The sequence below is a fragment of the Macaca mulatta genome, chromosome 13 (assembly GCF_049350105.2).
Source record: "Macaca mulatta isolate MMU2019108-1 chromosome 13, T2T-MMU8v2.0, whole genome shotgun sequence".
NCBI classification, from domain to species: domain Eukaryota; kingdom Metazoa; phylum Chordata; class Mammalia; order Primates; family Cercopithecidae; genus Macaca; species Macaca mulatta.
The window spans coordinates 23,701,128-23,721,566 of NC_133418.1; the positions used below are offsets into that span (position 1 = coordinate 23,701,128).

Here is a 20,439-nt window from a genome sequence, read left to right on the forward strand (position 1 = left end):
TGAAGGGTGGGCTGGGCATGGGATGCACAAATGGAAATTCCACTGGGTCTGCAGCTCACACATGGGCATGACCAGCATAGAGATAGAGAGGCCCCAACACTGCTGAGAAACTGTAATTCCCTGGTGATGGTGTCAGCTGAGAAGGGAAGGAAGCCCATTTGAGGACACCGATCATTTGAGGACACTGAAGAAGGAGTGAGCAGACAAAAAGAAGCCCACAGAAGACAGGGAAGAAACAACTAGAGGGAGAAGCCAAGGCAAGCGTGTGTGGTAACATATAGGAACTGAGGGAGAGGACATTTCAAGATGGAGGGGATGTCATACAACAGGACTATGCAATGGTTTTTGACTGTGTCCACAGGAAGTCACAACAGGCAAGGGAAAGAAACCAGAACCCTGTCATGGAGTTAAGGAGTGAGTCAGAGAGGAGATGGGTAGGGACAGTGAGGTAAGGCCTCTTTTTAAGGAAGTTTGGCTGAAGGATAGACTAGCTGGACACATGCTGGGTGTGTGGGGTAGAGGGAGGAATGATGCGGGGTAGGAGAGCCTTGAGCCTGTGAGAAGAATCTCCTAGAACAGAGAAGCTGAATTTAAAGTTATGGGAGAGAGTGGGGATAACTGAGTGACAGATAATCAGTGACCTTTGCCAAGAGCACAGCCCTCTTTCACTGTCACAGAGAGGAAGGACAAAACAATTGGTGTTCAAGAGTTTGTAGCACAATATTTTAACTATGTCCTTTAAAAAGTTTATCCACAGACACTACCCAAAGCAGTCCTTCACTACAGTGGCAGATGGACCTGAACATTTTCACCTGAAGCAGCAGAGGGAACTGCAGAGTCAGGTAATTTCTAGAAGGCTTGCTTTGTTAGATTGATACTAAAGATTATTCATGAGGCCAGTCTTCTGAGATTTCTGTCATTTCTGTCATGCCAGGTCACCAACCAGTAAGGAGGCTAAAAGCAGGCCTCTTTGGGGATTCCAGATGGAAGTGTTAGACATCTGTAGTATTCCTGGTCTCGAATCATCCTGATATTCTTCATTTTGTTATTCACATTGGACTAGGGCAAGGAAATGAGTTCTGGTCCAAGTTAATGTTTCCCAATAATGTTGATGTATTTGGTTCTAAATATTTAAACACATTTTATAAATAGCTTTTCCACACCACATATATAGGGAAAAGCCAGGAGTTAACTTGGGCCAGCAGCACTGTATGCGGGGCTAACACCTTGTCTGTGTATCTCACACCAACCCTAAGCTTTTTTTCCTTCCTGTCACTTTACTCATCTTTCTTTCACATGAAATAATGTTCATTTTCTTTGAAAATGAGCTCATTTCCTTGTTTTCTTTCCATATTTCAGCAAGAACAAAGATCACCACAAGTGGCCCCCCCCTTCAACTATGCTAGATGGCAACTTGCCTTCAGTATGGTGAAACACATCGGTTAAGACGGGTTGTGCATGGCAGGACTTTCTACAAGGACACCCAATCTCCTTAATAAACATGAGATGTTCTCTTTCCAGAAGTTCTCTTGCCTGACACAGCACAGGAAGATGCCGAATGGCCACACAGTGATCTATTGATCAGTGGTGACGTAAGGGGGTCAGAAGGGAGGAGTGAGGAGAAGCAGGGAAGACTGGGTGGTTGTAGGCCTCCTTCATCTGTTCATTGGCTGTGGCATTAGGCCAGCTACTCTTTGCACTTCTGTAAAGTGAGACGGTCGATCTTGTCTACCTCTCCAGAGGATGGCTGCAAGTGTCAAATGTGGGGTAGTTAGGTGGGAGGGCATTTCAAAAAGTTAAAAAATGTGATTTTGGAGGCTTGTAATGTTGATGATTGTTATAATCCCTGATAATTCTTAGTATGAAAAAGGGAAAAGAAGATAATCTGTGAAAGAAGTAAGTGTCCAGTTACTAGTCTTTGAAAAGTGTCAGTCTGTAGCTCTTCTTAATGAGAATAGGCAGCTTTCAGTTGCCCAGGGTCAGATTTCCTTAGTGGTGTATCTAATCACAGGAAAGATTGTGGTTCCCTCCAGTCTCTTTCTGGGGGACTAGAGCCCACTTCTCATTTCATTTAATTAGCGGAAATATAACTCAAAGTAGAATTTACTGTTAACAATGCCACAGAAACATGGTTGGAAACTATTTTTTGGTTTGTGTAAAATGCTGTTTTTATGTGCTTATAATGGCTCCAAAAATTGGGTGCTGGCCAAAGAGAGATAATGTTACAGAAGCCAGCAAGAAGACCTCTGTTCATTCACACCCCGGGGGTATCAGGAATTGACACCAGTGTGTGCAAATCCAATTTGCCTGTCTTCTCAAGTTAGGGTTAATTGGATAATTCTGGAGAAGTACACACTGAAAACTATAACTAAGCCTAGCAATTAAATACTAGCTTCCTGCCTATTACATGCCTTTGTACCGTGCAAAAGAGCTCACAGGGCCTCTGAGGAAAGATCATTAACACACACCTCAAATGACTATGTCTGATTTCCTGGAAGGACTCAGAAAGGGAACGATGACTGTGGATTGGACTGGATAGTGCCTCATGCTGGAGGTGGCGTTTGAATGGAGCCTTGAAGGTTGAGAAAAAGTGATATAAACACTGGCTCCTTCCTTTTGAAAGCACATGACACTCTTTGGGCTTAGTGGTTATAGATACCTTTAGCACAGCCCAGGAGCAAGCATTCATTGTCTACCTATCATATGCTTGACTTTGGAAATGCAAATAAAAAAGGAGGTCACTGTTTTATGAAAGGATGATTTTATTCTACCTGATGTAGTCAGCTGCAAGCTTCAGAAGGCAGCACATACAATAATTATGGGCTGGTGAGATGAGAGCTAATGAAGAGATGTACAAAGTGCCATGGGATCACCAAGCAGTGGTCAGGTGAAGGCATCTGATTTTCTTTAAGATCTTGCTCAAATGTCATCTCGTCTAGAAGAAAATGTAGGGTTTCACTAGGCAGACAACATAGGGAAATTCATCTCAGTTCAAGAAACATGTATTGATTATCTAATACGTTCAAGCAGTTGTGCACTGGGGCTAGAAAAACATCATCATCATCATCATCATCATCATCATCATCATCAACAACAACAATCTTGCTGTATTCCAGGCACATAATTTTACATGTATTATCTCATTTAATCTCAAACAACTCTATGACATAGGTGTTTATTATTATCCCTATTTAGATGAAACATTTAACCTTCAGAGAATTTAAATGAATTGCACTTGCAAGCTTAGCAGGTGAGGAATCAAATTTGGAATAGGACCTAGATCAGTGATCCCCTAGATCCACAATCTTGACCAGTACCCTGTTCTCTTTGCTTAGAGAGCACTGAGAGAAAATCTGTAAGCAAATAATCACAAAACAAGGGATGATGCAATATACGTAAAGGTAGGATTTTACCTTAAGTGGAAGGAGGAAGAAGTCATTATTTATTTTTTCTGGGTGAGAGATGAAAACACTTCTGCAAGAGTATTTCCAATTTCACCAAAGTATGGAAAGATGTTTATCCTAATAACAACACTCAGTAATGGTGTTTAATTTCAGCCTAGTACATGATTTGATTCTAAAACACAACATTTCCTTAGAATTTTTGATATCTGGAATTCTATAGCTCAATGGTTTTGGTGGAAAATTGACTATTAATATTTTATATACTTCTTTTGATAATTTTGGGACTAAATGAATCAAATCTATTCATAATTCTTAAGTTTTCAAATTCTGAAATCTTTTAGAGTTGTTTGGTTAAAACTAGTTCTTCCAGTTTGTTAGCTTACCAAATGAGCCAAAATAAGGAAAAAACAAAAATTTATTTTCAGTCAGATATAGAAAGTTATTTAGTTTAGTTACATGATGTTATCTCTGCCTTTAAAAAATTTCTTCTTTCTTTTTTTCTCCCTCTCTCTTTTTGAGGGGATTATAAACACTGCCAATATTTTTTGCCTAAAGGGTAAATCCTCCTAAACTCTTTTGGGATCTATGTTAGGTGCCAGATTGTCATAAGAAAATTATGTGAACTACTGGTGAATAAACAAGCAAACCAGAAGTTAGTTTTTCAGAACAGATGCAAGCCAGTAGTTCACAGGCATTATCCAGCAACTGGTGGGGATCTACTTGGCCAGCCCCTGACCACTGTAGATGTGAACTTCCCTGGACCTTGGCAGTCAAAAGGGAGAGAGGCAGAGAAATCCCCGTTCTCATCACTAATTCCCTTTTGACCACACATGACAGCATGACCTGCTTCAAAGAAATAATTCTATAAATTATAGAATTATTTATAGAATTCTAAATGGTGGTTAGGTGCCCCCACAAGCTCACAGTAGCCCATTCAACAAAGAGCAAAAGTAAAATTACTTCTGATGGATTTAGCAACATCATAGTTCACCCGTGAGGCAACAGGCTTTTATTGCTTGCTTCGAGACTGGTTTCTTCTCATTTTCTTTAGGAAAGTGAGCCTACCTGACTTAGAAACAAAATTTTGGAACAGAAACCCTTTGTAAGTTGGGAGATCCCTAAACTAAAATTTCAAGTGAGATGAAAAGCCCCTTGAGAAATAAAATTCTGTCTGGTCATGGTGGCAGATGCCTGTAATTCTGGCACTTTGGAAGGTTGAGGCAGGAAGATCACTTGAGGCCAGGAGTTTGAGACCAGCCTAAGCAACATAGGGAAACCCCTGTGATATGTTTTGGACATGTGTCCCCACCCAAATCTCATGTTGAACTGTAATCCCCAGTGTTGTAGGTGGTGTCTGGAGGGAGGTGACTGGATTACGAGGGTGGATTTCTCATGAATGGTTTAGTACTATCTCCGTGGTTCTCCTCATGATAGCAGGTGAGCTCTCACAAGATCTGGTTGTTTAAAAGTGTGTAGTATCTCCCCTCTCACTCACTTGTTCCTGCTTTCACTATGTGACATGCCCTGCTCCACTTTCACAATCTGCCAGTAATTTGTGGCAAGTTATGAGTGTGTGTAATTTATGAGTGCTGATAGGATGAAAGATAGAAAATGATTTTAGATAGAAAGAAAATCATTCCGGAAGCTTCGAGTCTTCCTTTTGTAATCTATGTTGGTTCTTTTTTAATATTCCCTATTTCAACACTGACTGACTTGGAGTCTCTCTCACCATGACTACATGTAATATGTGATTCTAGGATGTATACTAGAACAGAAAATGGACACTAAATAAAAACTGAGGAATTTTGAACAAGTATGGTCTTTAGATAATAATAATATAACAATATTGATGCCTTAATTGTAATGCATGCACCACACTAATATAAAATGTTAGTAATAGAGAAAGCAGAGTTTGGGTACTTACCAGGAACATTATACTATTTTTACAATGTTTCTGTAAACCCAATAGTGTTCAAAAATTAAAATTTTATTTAAATCAATTGCACTATATAAGATTAATTAAACCCAAATTGTGGAAAATATAACTTCTGTTATAATGTCCTTGGAAGCTTCTAAAGACAGGCTTTTATTTTTTTATTTTTAGTAGAAATTGTACATATTTTCAAGTCAAACTGTTAATATGTGACAATATTTGCAGTACTGAAAGCTTAATAACTTATAGATTCATGGTAATGAAAAGCAAAGCATACTGTTGTTTTTTGGAATACTGTATGAATTATGTTTTGTTTTGTTTTTTAAGACGGATTCTCACTCATTTGCCCAGGCTGGAGTGCAGTAGGATGATCTCAGCTTACTGCAACTTCTGCCTTCCAAGTTCAAGCAGTTCTTCTGCCTTAGCCTCCCCAGTAGCTGGGACTACAGGCATGTGCCACTATACCTGGCTAATTTTTTTTTTTTTTTTTTTTTTTTTGTATTTTGCATAGAGATGGGGTTTTACCATGTTGGCCAGGCTGGTCTCGAATTCCTGACCTCAGGTGATCTGCCCACTTTGGCCTCCAAAAGTGCTGGGATTACAGGCATGAGCCATCATGCCTGGCCAACACATGTAATCTCCTATACAAGATTTATAATAACAGTTATGTAATACTCAGTAAGGGACAGTGATCTACATAAAATAAAAGGCCAGGCATAGTGGCTCATGCCTGTAATCCCAGCATTTTGGGAGGCCAATACACGAGGACTGCTTGAGTTCAAAACCAACTTTGTCTGGAGGCATCATGCTACCTGACTTCAAATTATACTACAAGGCTACAGTAACCAAAACAGCATGGTACTGGTACCAAAACAGAGATATAGACCAATGGAACAGAACAAAGCCCTCAGAAATAATACCACACATCTACAGCCATCTGATCTTTGACAAACCTGACAAAAACAAGAAATGGGGAAAAGATTCCCTATTTAATAAATGGTGCTGGGAAAATTGGCTAGCCATAAGTAGAAAGCTGAAACTGGATCCTTTCCTTACTCTTTATATGAAAATTAATTCAAGAAGGATTAGAGACTTAAATGTTAGACCTAAAACCATAAAAACCCTAGAAGAGGCGGAGCAAGATGGCCGAATAGGAACAGCGCCAGTCTCCAACTCCCAGCGCGAGCTACACAGAAGACCGGTGATTTCTGCATTTTCAACTGAGGTACTGGGTTCATCTCACTAGGGAGTGCCAGACAATCGGTGCTGGTCAGCTGCTGCAGCCTGACCAGCGAGAGCTGAAGCAGGGCGAGGCATCGCCTCACCTGGGAAGTGCAAGGGGAAAGGGAATCCCTTTTCCTAGCCAGGGGAACTGAGACACACAACACCTGGAAAATCGGGTAACTCCCACCCCAATACTGCACTTTAAGCAAGCAGGCACACCAGGAGATTATATCCCACACCTGGCCGGGAGGGTCCCACGCCCACGGAGCCTCCCTCATTGCTAGCACAGCAGTCTGCGATATCGCAGCAAGGCAGCAGTGAGGCTGGGGGAGGGGCGCCCGCCATTGCTGAGGCTTAAGTAGGTAAACAAAGCCGCTGGGAAGCTGGAACTGGGTGGAGCTCACAGCAGCTCAAGGAAACCTGCCTGTTTCTGTAGACTGCACCTCTGGGGACAGGGCACAGTAAACAACAACAAAAGCCAAAACCAGCAGAAACCTCTGCAGACGCAAATGACTCCATCTGACAGCTTTGAAGAGAGCAGTGGATCTCCCAACATGGAAGTTGAGATCTGAGAAGGAACAGACTACCTGCTCAAGTGGGTCCCTGACCCCTGAGTAGCCTAACTGGGAGACATCCCCCACTAGGGGCAGACTGACACCCCACACCTCACAGGGTGGAGTACACCCCTGAGAGGAAGCCTCCAAAGCAAGAATCAGACAGGTACACTCGCTGTTCAGCAATATTCTATCTTCTGCAGCGTCTGCTGCTGACACCCAGGAAAACAGGGTCTGGAGTGGACCTCAAGTAATCTCCAACAGACCTACAGCTGAGGGTCCTGACTGTTAGAAGGAAAACTATCAAACAGGAAGGACACCTACACCAAAACCCCATCAGTACGTCACCATCATCATCAAAGACCAGCGGCAGATAAAACCACAAAGATGGGGAAAAAGCAGGGCAGAAAAGCTAGAAATTCAAAACATAAGAGTGCATCTCCCCCAGCAAAGGAGCGCAGCTCATCGCCAGCAACGGATCAAAGCTTGACAGAGAATGACTTTGACGAGATGAGAGAAGAAGGCTTCAGTCCATCAAACTTCTCAGAGGTAAAGGAGGAATTACGTACCCAGCACAAAGAAACTAAAAATCTTGAAAAAAAAGTGGAAGAATTGATATCTAGAGTAATTAATGCAGAGAAGGTCATAAACAAAATGAAAGAGATGAAAACCATGACACGAGAAATACATGACAAATGCACAAGCTTCAGTAACCGACTCGATCAACTGGAAGAAAGAGTATCAGTGATTGAGGATCAAATGAACAAAATGAAGCGAGAAGAGAAACCAAAAGAAAAAAGAAGAAAAAGAAATGAACAAAGCCTGCAAGAAGTATGGGATTATGTAAAAAGACCAAATCTACGTCTGATTGGGGTGCCTGAAAGTGAGGGGGAAAATGGAACCAAGTTGGAAAACACTCTTCAGGATATCATCCAGGAGAACTTCCCCAACCTAGTAGGGCAGGCCAACATTCAAATCCAGGAAATACAGAGAACGCCACAAAGATACTCCTCGAGAAGAGCAACTCCAAGACACATAATTGCCAGATTCACCAAAGTTGAAATGGAGGAAAAAATCTTAAGGGCAGCCAGAGAGAAAGATCGGGTTACCCACAAAAGGAAGTCCATCAGACTAACAGCAGATCTCTCAGCAGAAACTCTACAAGCCAGAAGAGAGTGGGGGCCAATATTCAACATTCTTAAAGAAAAGAATTTTCAACCCAGAATTTCATATCCAGCCAAACAAAGTTTCATAAGTGAAGGAGAAATAAAATCCTTTACAGATAAGCAAATGCTTAGAGATTTTGTCACCACTAGGCCTGCCTTACAAGAGACCCTGAAGGAAGCACTAAACATGGAAAGGAACAACCGGTACCAGCCATTGCAAAAACATGCCAAAATGTAAAGACCATTTAGGCTAGGAAGAAACTGCATCCACTAACGAGCAAAATAACCAGTTAATATCATAATGGCAGGATGAAGTTCACACATAACAATCTTAACCTTAAATGTAAATGGACTAAATGCTCCAATTAAAAGACACAGATTAGCAAACTGGATAAAGAGTCAAGACCCATCAGTCTGCTGTATTCAGGAGACCCATCTCACAAGCAGAGACATACATAGGCTCAAAATAAAGGGATGGAGGAAGATTTACCAAGCAAATGGAGAACAAAAAGAAGCAGGGGTTGCAATACTAGTCTCTGATAAATCAGACTTTAAACCATCAAAGATCAAAAGAGACAAAGAAGGCCATTGCATAATGGTAAAAGGATCAATTCAACAGGAAGAGCTAACTATACTAAATATATATGCACCCAATACAGGAGCACCCAGATTCATAAAGCAAGTCCTTAGAGACTTACAAAGAGACTTAGACTCCCATACAATAATAATGGGAGACTTCAACACTCCACTGTCAACATTAGACAGATCAACGAGACAGAAAGTTAACAAGGATATCCAGGAATTGAACTCATCTCTGCAGCAAGCAGAACTAATAGACATCTATAGAACTCTCCACCCCAAATCAACAGAATATACATTCTTCTCACCACCACATCGCACTTACTCCAAAATTGACCACATAATTGGAAGTAAAGCACTCCTCAGCAAATGTACAAGAACAGAAATTATAACAAACTGTCTCTCAGACCACAGTGCAATCAAACTAGAACTCAGGACTAAGAAACTCAATCAAAACCGCTCAACTACATGGAAACTGAACAACCTGCTCCTGAATGACTACTGGGTACATAACGAAATGAAGGCAGAAATAAAGATGTTCTTTGAAACCAATGAGAACAAAGATACAACATACCAGAATCTCTGGGACACATTTAAAGCAGTGTGTAGAGGGAAATTTATAGCACTAAATGCCCACAAGAGAAAGCAGGAAAGATCTAAAATTGACACTCTAACGTCGCAATTAAAAGAACTAGAGAAACAAGAGCATACACATTCGAAAGCTAGCAGAAGGCAAGAAATAACTAAGATCAGAGCAGAACTGAAGGAGATAGAGACACAAAAAACCCTCCAAAAAATCAATGAATCCAGGAGTTGGTTTTTTGAAAAGATCAACAAAATTGACAGACCACTAGCAAGACTAATAAAGAAGAAAAGAGAGAAGAATCAAATTGGTGCAATAAAAAATGATAAAGGCGATATCACCACTGACCCCACAGAAATACAAACTACCATCAGAGAATACTATAAACACCTCTATGCAAATAAACTGGAAAATCTAGAAGAAATGGATAATTTCCTGAATTAATAGGCTACCAATCAAAAAAAGTCCAGGACCAGATGGATTCACAGCTGAATTCTACCAGAGGTACAAGGAGGAGTTGGTACCATTCCTTCTGAAACTATTCCAATCAATAGAAAAAGAGGGAATCCTCCCTAACTCATTTTATGAGGCCAACATCATCCTGATACCAAAGCCTGGCAGAGACACAACAAAAAAAGAGAATTTTAGACCAATATCCCTGATGAACATCGATGCAAAAATCCTCAATAAAATACTGACAAACTGGATTCAGCAACACATCAAAAAGCTTATCAACCATGATCAAGTAGGCTTCATCCCTGGGATGCAAGGCTGCTTCAACATTCGCAAATCAATAAACATAATCCAGCATATAAACAGAACCAAAGACAAGAACCACATGATTATCTCAATAGATGCAGAAAAGGCTTTTGACAAAATTCAACAGCCCTTCATGCTAAAAACGCTCAATAAATTCGGTATTGATGGAACGTACCTCAAAATAATAAGAGCTATTTATGACAAACCCACAGCCAATATCATACTGAATGGGCAAAAATTGGAAAAATTCCCTTTGAAAACTGGCACAAGACAGGGATGCCCTCTCTCACCACTCCTATTCAACATAGTGTTGGAAGTTCTGGCTAGGGCAATCAGGCAAGAGAAAGAAATCAAGGGTATTCAGTTAGGAAAAGAAGAAGTCAAATTGTCCCTGTTTGCAGATGACATGATTGTATATTTAGAAAACCCCATTGTCTCAGCCCCAAATCTCCTTAAGCTGGTAAGCAACTTCAGCGAAGTCTCAGGATACAAAATCAATGTGCAAAAATCACAAGCATTCTTATACACCAGTAACAGACAAACAGAGAGCCAAATCATGAATGAACTTCCATTCACAATAGCTTCAAAGAGAATAAAATACCTAGGAATCCAACTTACAAGGGATGTAAAGGACCTCTTCAAGGAGAACTACAAACCACTGCTCAGTGAAATAAAAGAGGACACAAACAAATGGAAGAACATACCATGCTCATGGATAGGAAGAATCAATATTGTGAAAATGGCCATACTGCCCAAGGTTATTTATAGATTCAATGCCATCCCCATGAAGCTACCAATGAGTTTCTTCACAGAATTGGAAAAAACTGCTTTAAAGTTCATATGGAACCAAAAAAGACCCCGCATCTCCAAGACAATCCTAAGTCAAAAGAACAAAGCTGGAGGCATCACGCTACCTGACTTCAAACTATACTACAAGGCTACAGTAACCAAAACAGCATGGTACTGGCATCAAAACAGAGATATAGACCAATGGAACAGAACAGAGTCCTCAGAAATAATACCACACATCTACAGCCATCTGATCTTTGACAAACCTGAGAAAAACAAGAAATGGGGAAAGGATTCCCTATTTAATAAATGGTGCTGGGAAAATTGGCTAGCCATAAGTAGAAAGCTGAAACTGGATCCTTTCCTTACTCCTTATACGAAAATTAATTCAAGATGGATTAGAGACTTAAATGTTAGACCTAATACCATAAAAATCCTAGAGGAAAACCTAGGTAGTACCATTCAGGACATAGGCATGGGCAAAGACTTCATGTCTAAAACACCAAAAGCAACGGCAGCAAAAGCCAAAATTGACAAATGAGATCTAATTAAACTAAAGAGCTTCTGCACAGCAAAAGAAACTACCATCAGAGTGAACAGGCAACCTACAGAATGGGAGAAAATTTTTGCAATCTACTCATCTGACAAAGGGCTAATATCCAGAACCTACAAAGAACTCAAACAAATTTACAAGAAAAAAACAAACAACCCCATCAAAAAGTGGGCAAAGGATATGAACAGACATTTCTCAAAAGAAGACATTCATACAGCCAACAGACACATGAAAAAATGCTCATCATCACTGGCCATCAGAGAAATGCAAATCAAAACCACAATGAGATACCATCTCACACCAGTTAGAATGGCAATCATTAAAAAGTCAGGAAACAACAGATGCTGGAGAGGATGTGGAGAAATAGGAACACTTTTACACTGTTGGTGGGATTGTAAACTAGTTCAACCATTATGGAAAACAGTATGGCGATTCCTCAAGGATCTAGAACTAGATGTACCATATGACCCAGCCATCCCATTACTGGGTATATACCCAAAGGATTATAAATCATGCTGCTATAAAGACACAGGCACACGTATGTTTATTGCAGCACTATTCACAATAGCAAAGACTTGGAATCAACCCAAATGTCCATCAGTGACAGACTGGATTAAGAAAATGTGGCACATATACACCATGGAATACTATGCAGCCATCAAAAAGGATGAGTTTGTGTCCTTTGTAGGGACATGGATGCAGCTGGAAACCATCATTCTTAGCAAACTATCACAAGAACAGAAAACCAAACACGCATGTTCTCACTCATAGGTGGGAACTGAACAATGAGATCACTTGGACTCGGGAAGGGGAACATCACACACTGGGGCCTATCATGGGGAGGGGGGAGGGGGGAGGGATTGCACTAGGAGTTATACCTGATGTAAATGACGAGTTGATGGGTGCTGACAAGTTGATGGGTGCAGCACACCAACATGGCACAAGTATACATATGTAACAAACCTGCACGTTATGCACATGTGCCCTAGAACTCAAAGTATAATAATAATAATAATAAAAAAGAAGAAAAAAGAACAGTTAGAGTCACAGAGTTTTTAACAAATGACTTTTTAGCAGCAATTATGAAATAGTAAATGACTGCTTCAAATAAGCTACCACATATGTATGTTTATTGTCAAAATATATCTACAAGAATCATGTAAACACATTTTCAGATTCAAACAAACAAACAATGAATGTGGCTTTATCAGGAGATCCACTTAATGGAAAATTTCTCAAATCCGTGATTGAGTCAAAAGTACATTTGTCACTGATGGAAAGCTTGAGGTTTTATTTGTTTCTGTTTTTATTTTTGGTCCTTAGAAATAAACAACTTTCTCTCCACTCTGTCCCACCTCATGCTGCTGAGGATGGCCATGGGGGCAGTGACTCTAAGGTAGGAGGAAGGCTGTGTTCTCAGGGTGTTCGTGCCTCCTGCCCACCTGAGTGACCTCATGGAGCAGAGCCACCTACATCACCAAGGTCACCTGCCTGCCTCTGCACTGCCATGGCACAGACATAGAAACCTTGTCCCATTTAGTCCACCATATTTTGAGGCTTCTTTGTAATAAATTTGATTATGCTCTGATTCTCCTTGTATCTCTCCTCTTTCAGATTTGGAATCATGTATTTTCCACCAATTTGACTTGAGAGTATAGACCTTTGGGATATCAGCATCATGTAGGTTGTACATTTGTTTGCTTTTCCTAAAAACATATCTAACCAACCTTGAATGGGTTTTGATTTTATCTCCTGTCTCGTAGAAAAGCAGAAATTCAAGGTGGCTAGGTGCTGTCAATCACAGGAGGGCTAAAAGTGATGATGGCATTGCTTAGCTCCTGTTCTTGCTATTTACATTTTATTTTCTTTTACTGCATTCTGTAACAACATTTAGGCTCAATGATGCATTAATTAGTATTTTTGAATAACATATTAAGTGTTTATGTTTCTTAATTTGAGGGCTACGATCTAATAAATATGTATATACATTTTGCCATGCAACTTTTAAACCTAACAGAAATGACACATTGGAATTTTAATTGCACTTACTACAGAATCTGTTATCTTAACATAAATCATCTCAAGCATAATTTAAACCATTAGCCTGCACCAGGATCTTGTTCTATTGATTCAATCTGCCTTCTTCTATCTCTACACCGTGTTATCACATGTAACAGACGTCACTCATTACTCGGGTTCATATAAATTTATTTGGCAGGACAATCAGATCATGGATGCAGATTAGTGGTAACACAAGTGAAATATATGTTAGAAATGACTGGTTTGGGGATAGTTTTTTACGTGGTAACACTTGGTCATATTGGGAAATTGCTCTCTTCCCACTTTCCAAACGTTCTCTCTCCTTTACCACTCACACAAAACTGCCCTCTCTAGCATTATGGTAGAGAAAGCACTACTGCTTTTTTAACAGAAAGCTTGTCTGTTAGGTTTAAAATTTGCATGGCAAAACGTATACAGATATGTATCAGACCGTAGCCCTTGTATTAAGAAAGCATATAAATTTAGAACATTATTGTCAATAGAATCTATTAAGAGCATAATTTTTCTATGCATTTACAACTAAAATAGAGGATTCAGATTTATTTTCAGGAAAAAATAGTGTCACATAAAAATAATGCATTTATTCATTCTTTGAATGATTTTCTTATGACAACATAGTACTAAATATTTCCTCTCTAAAGTACTATGTCAGTAAAATACTTTTAAAATTCTAAGAATTTGAGAATAAAAGTCTCATACAATTCTACATTGTTCTTATGGTACATTATGTAAACTTCATGTTTTCCTTCTGAGTTATTTTGTTTATTTTCAAATCCCACTTTTGGAATTATAAGAACCCCATTTTCAGTCAGCAAAAGGTAATTAAGGTAAATCAAACTATTTCAGTATTAGGATTTATATTTCCCCTGGATTTTAAAAATCTATAAGTAGTAAAAAAAACAAACATGATAACTGATTATTCTTAGCCATATTCCCATGAAAATAGCTGGTGTAAAATGTTTTCTCCACCATAATACTAGGAAGGGTAGGTTTGTGCCAGTGGTAAAGGAGAGAGAAAGTTTGGAAAGCGGGAAGACAGTAATTTCCCAACATGACCAAGTATTACCATGTATAAAACTATCCCCAAACCAGTCATTTCCAACATGTATTTCACTTGAGTTAGCACTAACCTGCATCCATGATCTGATTGTTCTGCAAATAAATGGACTCGACAAATATGGGCCAGACAGGGAGGCTGAGGATGAGCTTTCACTCACTCTTCCTTCATCAGAGCTGGCTGTTCTCAGAGCACGTGGCCACATGTGACAGCTGATGGGGCCTTAACATGTGGGACTGAGGTGCAGCTGAGGGTCTCATGGGCCGGAGTCCTCAGCCAAAAACTTTGCCCTGAATTCTCCAACAGCCTCTTCTTCGGCAGACTCAGAGACCCTGCTGACCTGCTCCCCAGACAAGCAGTGCATGTGAGCAGCTGGGACACCCCAGAAGGCAGGTTTCTCTATGGGGTTGTACCACTGTGGGAAGAAGCTGTAGAGCCTGCATGCAGTAATAAACCCCAACATCCTCAGTCCCCACCCGGCTGATTTTCAGTGTGAAATCAGTGCCTGACCCACTGCCATTGAACCTGTCTGGGACTCCAGAGGCCCGGTTTGAAACAAAATAGATCAGGAGCTGTGGAGACTGGCCTGGCTTCTGCAGGGACCAATACAAATAGGTGTATCCATCACTGGACAAGAGGCTCTGACTAGACCTGCAGGAGATAGGGGTGGCTCTCCAGGGGTGACAGGCTGACAGGCCAGGAGAGTGGAGTCTGGGCCATCAAAATATCCCCACTGTACCCTGAAATAATAACAGAGAAGTGCAAGGTTATATAGACACATTATGAGCAGCTTTCATGATTTCCGTTTTACAGTTACATATATTTTCAAGTTTTATATCATGAAAAGTAGACTTTCTAAAATGAGCCCATTATTTACAAGCCAGCAGGGAACTCTTTATTTTCAGGATCTTAATCAGAGGTCATTGTTCCTTGGAGGTGAATCCTGATTATTTGTAAGACAAAAATACGAATTCTCTTTCCTGGAACATAGACCATGTGCCTCTAACACATGGTTGAAATAAATATGGGAAGCTGTGGAGCACCCAGAACTCACCTTCTGACCCCATTTTCCCACGTCATATTTTTTCTGTCTTTACCAGGGAGCCAGAGCATTAGCCGCCCCAGGAGCTGAGCAGAGAGCCTCATTGTGAGAAGGTGAACTGAGGAGTCCTGGTCTGTCAAGGCAAGGTTACAGCTGAGCTTTTACCTCCTTCCCTAGGGCACAACATGCAAATCACCTGGTGGGTGCAGCAGTGTGGAAAGGGTCAATGGTGGAGGGGTATGTCTCTACTGTAAACAATGTGATATAAAATGTCCGTTGGAGTAAAACAAACATAGTTCAAGTCAAGTATGCCTGTAGCAGGTAAAGACAGGAAACACTAGGATCTCCTCCCAGTGACGTGACTGAGCATCCCTGCAGCCATGAGGACAGCAGGAAACTTTAGTGGCTGCTCCAGGGAGGATATGGCAGCCAACACTGGAGGGTCTGTGGGGCTTGAACGCCCCAAGGAGTTAGGAAGGAAGAGGCTCTGGAAGGTGCCTTGGAGAGACCTGGCCCCTGTTCACACAGAAGAGGAGCATGCACCCATGACTGAGGCCTCATGTCCTCTTCCTCAAAGACTCTCCAGGCAACTGCCTGAGCCCACCTGATTCTACCCTCTGTGGACACATTCCCTGGCACCACAACCTCTCCTTCCACACGGAGAGGCTGAGCTTCCTTGAGAGCTTTGTGTTTGGGGCCGTCACACTGTGCAGGGTCCCAATGAGCGTCCTGCTCACAGGAGGATGTGCAACATCTCCAGGTTCCAAAGTAGTGTTTGTGATGGTGAAATCCCTTGAATTTTGGTTAGATGTGAGTCCCCACTTGTGAATACCTTCTACAGACATGTCATTCTTTGTTTTGCAAAATATTTTCTATAAAGCATCCTTTCTTTGTTTTTGAACTTTTTTTTGGTTAGGAATATAATTTTAATTGCACTACCTTTAGTCTCCACACTGGTGATTGTGGGAGTGAAATCGATAGATTTTGGGTTGGATGTGTGTTCTCACTCATGAATGGAAAAGTAAAGACTTGTCATTCTTTGTATGTGTGACAAATTCCTTGCTGTATTCCATGATTTCCTTTTTTTTTGACATTTCTGCTTGGAAATACAATTTTAAATTCATTCACAATGGGATCCATCATCTTAGAATAGACAATAATTTCTGATGTGATTCATTTCTTAACCAGAAAAAAAGATATTTTGTCCTTTTGATACAAACATTACTTTAATCATATCACCTCATGACAGGTAACTGACATGCTCATGAAAAATTCATAAATATTTTTGGAGCATTATTTTAAGTGACTCTATGCAAATCATACATTTTTCTATACCATTACTGTTAGAATATAGAAATCAGATTTATTTTTAGGTAATGACCACATTGTGTAAAAATAATACATTTACTTATTTCAAAATCTTTTATTGATTTTTATGGCAACTTAATATAAAAATTGTCATTTATCAAAACCTGCTGGATTACATCCTGCCTGGCCTTCTGCTTAGCATATCAGTGCTTCTGACATCTCCCAGACCCAACCAGTGGTCTCTGCTAGACCTCCTCGAAGGACAGAATAAGTTTCAGAAGCTCTGCTTGGCTGCTGTGATTTGACTCGGACTGAGTGACATGACCTCAGGTCTCCTTGTACAGGACTTCATTAAACCTTTGGTGATTATAGAAGTAAAGCCCTACTCACTACATTACTTTCCTGTGAGACTCCCAGTGTCACAGGCTTCACCCAGGAAGCCAGGCAGCAGTGCCTTCAACTCTGTGGTTCTTCACAAGTAACATATTTGGCCTCTTTTTGGATCCACATCATCAACTACCATATCCACCACCATCCACATCCCATCCACCATAATCAAGGGCAGTTTAATTGAACAGTAGCTGACCTCTCCTATGTTCTTTTGATGTTCCCATACCTGCAGTCTGCCCAATCTCAAATTCTGAACTTTGGAAAATAAAACAGTTTACATCATCCTGTATTTTCTCAGTGATCCATGGAAAATACGACATTTTTAGTATACTGCGTCTTCCAGCATATGCATTTTATTTTTAAAAACAACGTTTGAAATGTTATTAACTCCCTTTTTCTATCAGCAAGAGGTAATTGTAATCAAAGGATTTTAGTATTGGGAACTTGTGTCTGCTATGAAATTACAAAATATATTTAACACTCACAACCTTGATTTTACTTACTGTCCTCAGCCAATTCCCCCTGAGGAGAACTCGTGGAGAATCCTGTCTCTACTGTCTCATGGAGTGGAAGAGAATGGTAAATAGAAGAAGCAGGAATTTAGAAAGTGGGAAATGCCAATGTTACATATAACCAAATATTTTCTTTAAAATGTACCCCAAACTGTTAAACCCTAAGATGTATTCGACATGTTTTGCCAGAGATGATCAATTGTCTGGCTGTTTTGCTCAATAAATTTAAACAAATGCAGGCAAGGAAGGAGGATTCAGATGAACTTCCATTCTCCTTGCCCTTTCCTCCCAATTTTTTACTCACAGGGCCCTAGAACCTCCTCATTCTCCAGTCGCTTATGAGAGTCAGGGCTGTGGCAGGAGACAGGAACATAAACAGGGCACTGACCTGGCACAATGGCTAACACTGGACTCCCAGCACGTGGGGACGCCAAGCCAGGTGGGTGGCTTGAGCCCATGAGTCTGGGAACAGGCTGGGCAACATGGTGAAGCACCGACTCTACAAAAAAAAATAGAAAAATTAGCCATGCTTGTTGGCATGCACCTGTTGTCCCAGGCAGAGTTCTCAGCAGCAAACTCTGCCCTGAATTCTCCAACAGCCTCTTGTTCTGCAGTCCCAGAGACCCTGCTGAACTGTTCCCCAGACAAGCAGCACATGTGAGCAGCTGGGACACCCCAGCAGGGAGGTTTCTGTTCGGGGCTGTACCACTGTGGGAGGAAACTCTAGAGCTTGCATGCAGTAATAAACCCCAACATCCTCAGCCTCCACTCTGCTGATTTTCAGTGTGAAATCAGTGTCTGACCCACTGCCACTGAACCTGTCTGGGACTCCAGAGGCCCGGTTGGAAACCTCATAAATCAAGAGCTGTGGAGACTGGCCTGGCTTCTGCAGGTACCAATCCAAATAGGTGTTTCCATCCTCACTATCCAAGAGGCTCTGACTAGACCTGCAGGAGATGGAGGCCGGCTCTCCAGGGGTGACGGGCAGGGAGAGTGGAGTCTGGGTCATCACAATATCCCCACTGGATCCTGAAATAACGGAGAAGCACAAGGATATATAGACACATTTTGACCAAGGTTCCTGATTTCCCTTAAGATATTGATTTACAGTTACATATATTTTCAAGTTTGGATTTATATCATAAAAAGTAAACTTTCTAAAATGAACCCATTATTTACTAGCCAGCAGGGAACTCTTTATTTTCAAGATCTTAACCAGAGCCCTGGTCATTGTTCCTGGGAGGTGATTCATGCTTATTCCTGACACAAAAATATGAATTCTTTTTCCTGGAGCATAGACCATGTGCCTCTAACACATTCTTGAAATAAATATATGAAGGTGTGGAGCCCCAGAACTCACCTTCCCACCCCATTTTCCCACCTCATTTTAATCCTCTCCTTACCAGGGAGCCAGAGCACCAGCAGCCCCAGGAGCTGAGCAGGGAGCTTCATTGTGAGAAGGTGACCTGAGGAGTCGTGATCAGTCAAGGCAAGGTTAGTGCTGAGCTTTTATCTCACACTCACAATGGAGGGACCTTTTTAGGGGACAATATGCAAATCACCTGGTGGGTGCAGCAGTGTGAAAAGGGTCAGTGGTGTAGAGCGGGGATGTCTCTTCAGTGAACAATGTGACATAAAATGTTCGTTGGAGCAAAACAAACATAGTTCAAGTCAAGTTTGCCTGTGGTCAAGGGAAGAAGGCTCTGACTGTGCAAGTTGGGACCTTGAGCAGGGACACATTGTGCAGAGCATGCCACACTGAGAAAGCACAAGTACCCTGATAGTGTGAAAATGTGTTTCCAGGATGCATCTCTGGGAGGTGAATGCCATCCTGCATGGCTCCCTCCAGTCAATCTAGAGAAGAAAACAGCCCCGTTTCCACAAGCACTGACGGACAGAGGGCCTGCAAATGAAAAGTGCTCCTGAGCCAGTTCAAGTGTTGCCTGGTGTCTGCTGTTTCCAGGGTAACTGGTGAAGATGATTCAATGAAAGTGTTAGAATCTCCCCTTCCCTGGAACCTGGTAAGTAGGCCCCAAAAATGCGCTATGGCCAAGGGCCTCACAGGGAGAATGATGTGTGTCTCTACATTTAGAGTCAAGAGCCCAGTGTAAGCAAGAGAACATGGGGCAAGAATTTTATGCCTCAGGCAGTGAATATAAAATTCCTGGTGACCAACTGTTCAATCTGTGATATATCTCATCATAATCATGTCACATGTACAAGATTAACCAGCAGGATCTCATAGGGAAGAATTTCCTCAGTTAATGATACAGAACAAATAAGAAATGACATTGCATGATGTTTTTCTGAGTGGTGTTTAGGAAAACTCTTCTCACACAGTCTCCCTGGTCATGTGGGATCAGGTCCTATCAGGGCTTCCAGGTTCTTGCCAACCCTGAGTGAGACCTGAGTCTCCCCCAGCCTAGATGTGGTGCAGCCATGCAGTTGAGAAGGAAATTGTCTACGTGAGAAGAGCAAGGACTGCATCTACAGTTTTATGTCTCAGGGTAACCTGTGCCTGAAGC

General features: G+C 41.2%; 1 long non-coding RNA gene and 1 gene segment (V, D, J or C); one reads left to right on the forward strand and one right to left on the reverse strand.

The window, feature by feature from the left end:
- Positions 1-15: 15 nt before the first annotated feature.
- Positions 16-1,064, forward strand: LOC114671910 (uncharacterized). The gene is made up of 3 exons (XR_013403087.1): positions 16-270; positions 747-842; positions 935-1,064. It is a non-coding gene; the product is annotated as an uncharacterized LOC114671910 (long non-coding RNA).
- Positions 1,065-12,445: 11,381 nt separating this feature from the next.
- On the reverse strand, positions 12,446-19,414 carry LOC706869 (immunoglobulin kappa variable 2-40-like). The segment is given in 2 exon segments: positions 12,446-18,943; positions 19,318-19,414. Coding segments are annotated over 2 exon segments (513 nt in total).
- Positions 19,415-20,439: the final 1,025 nt, after the last annotated feature.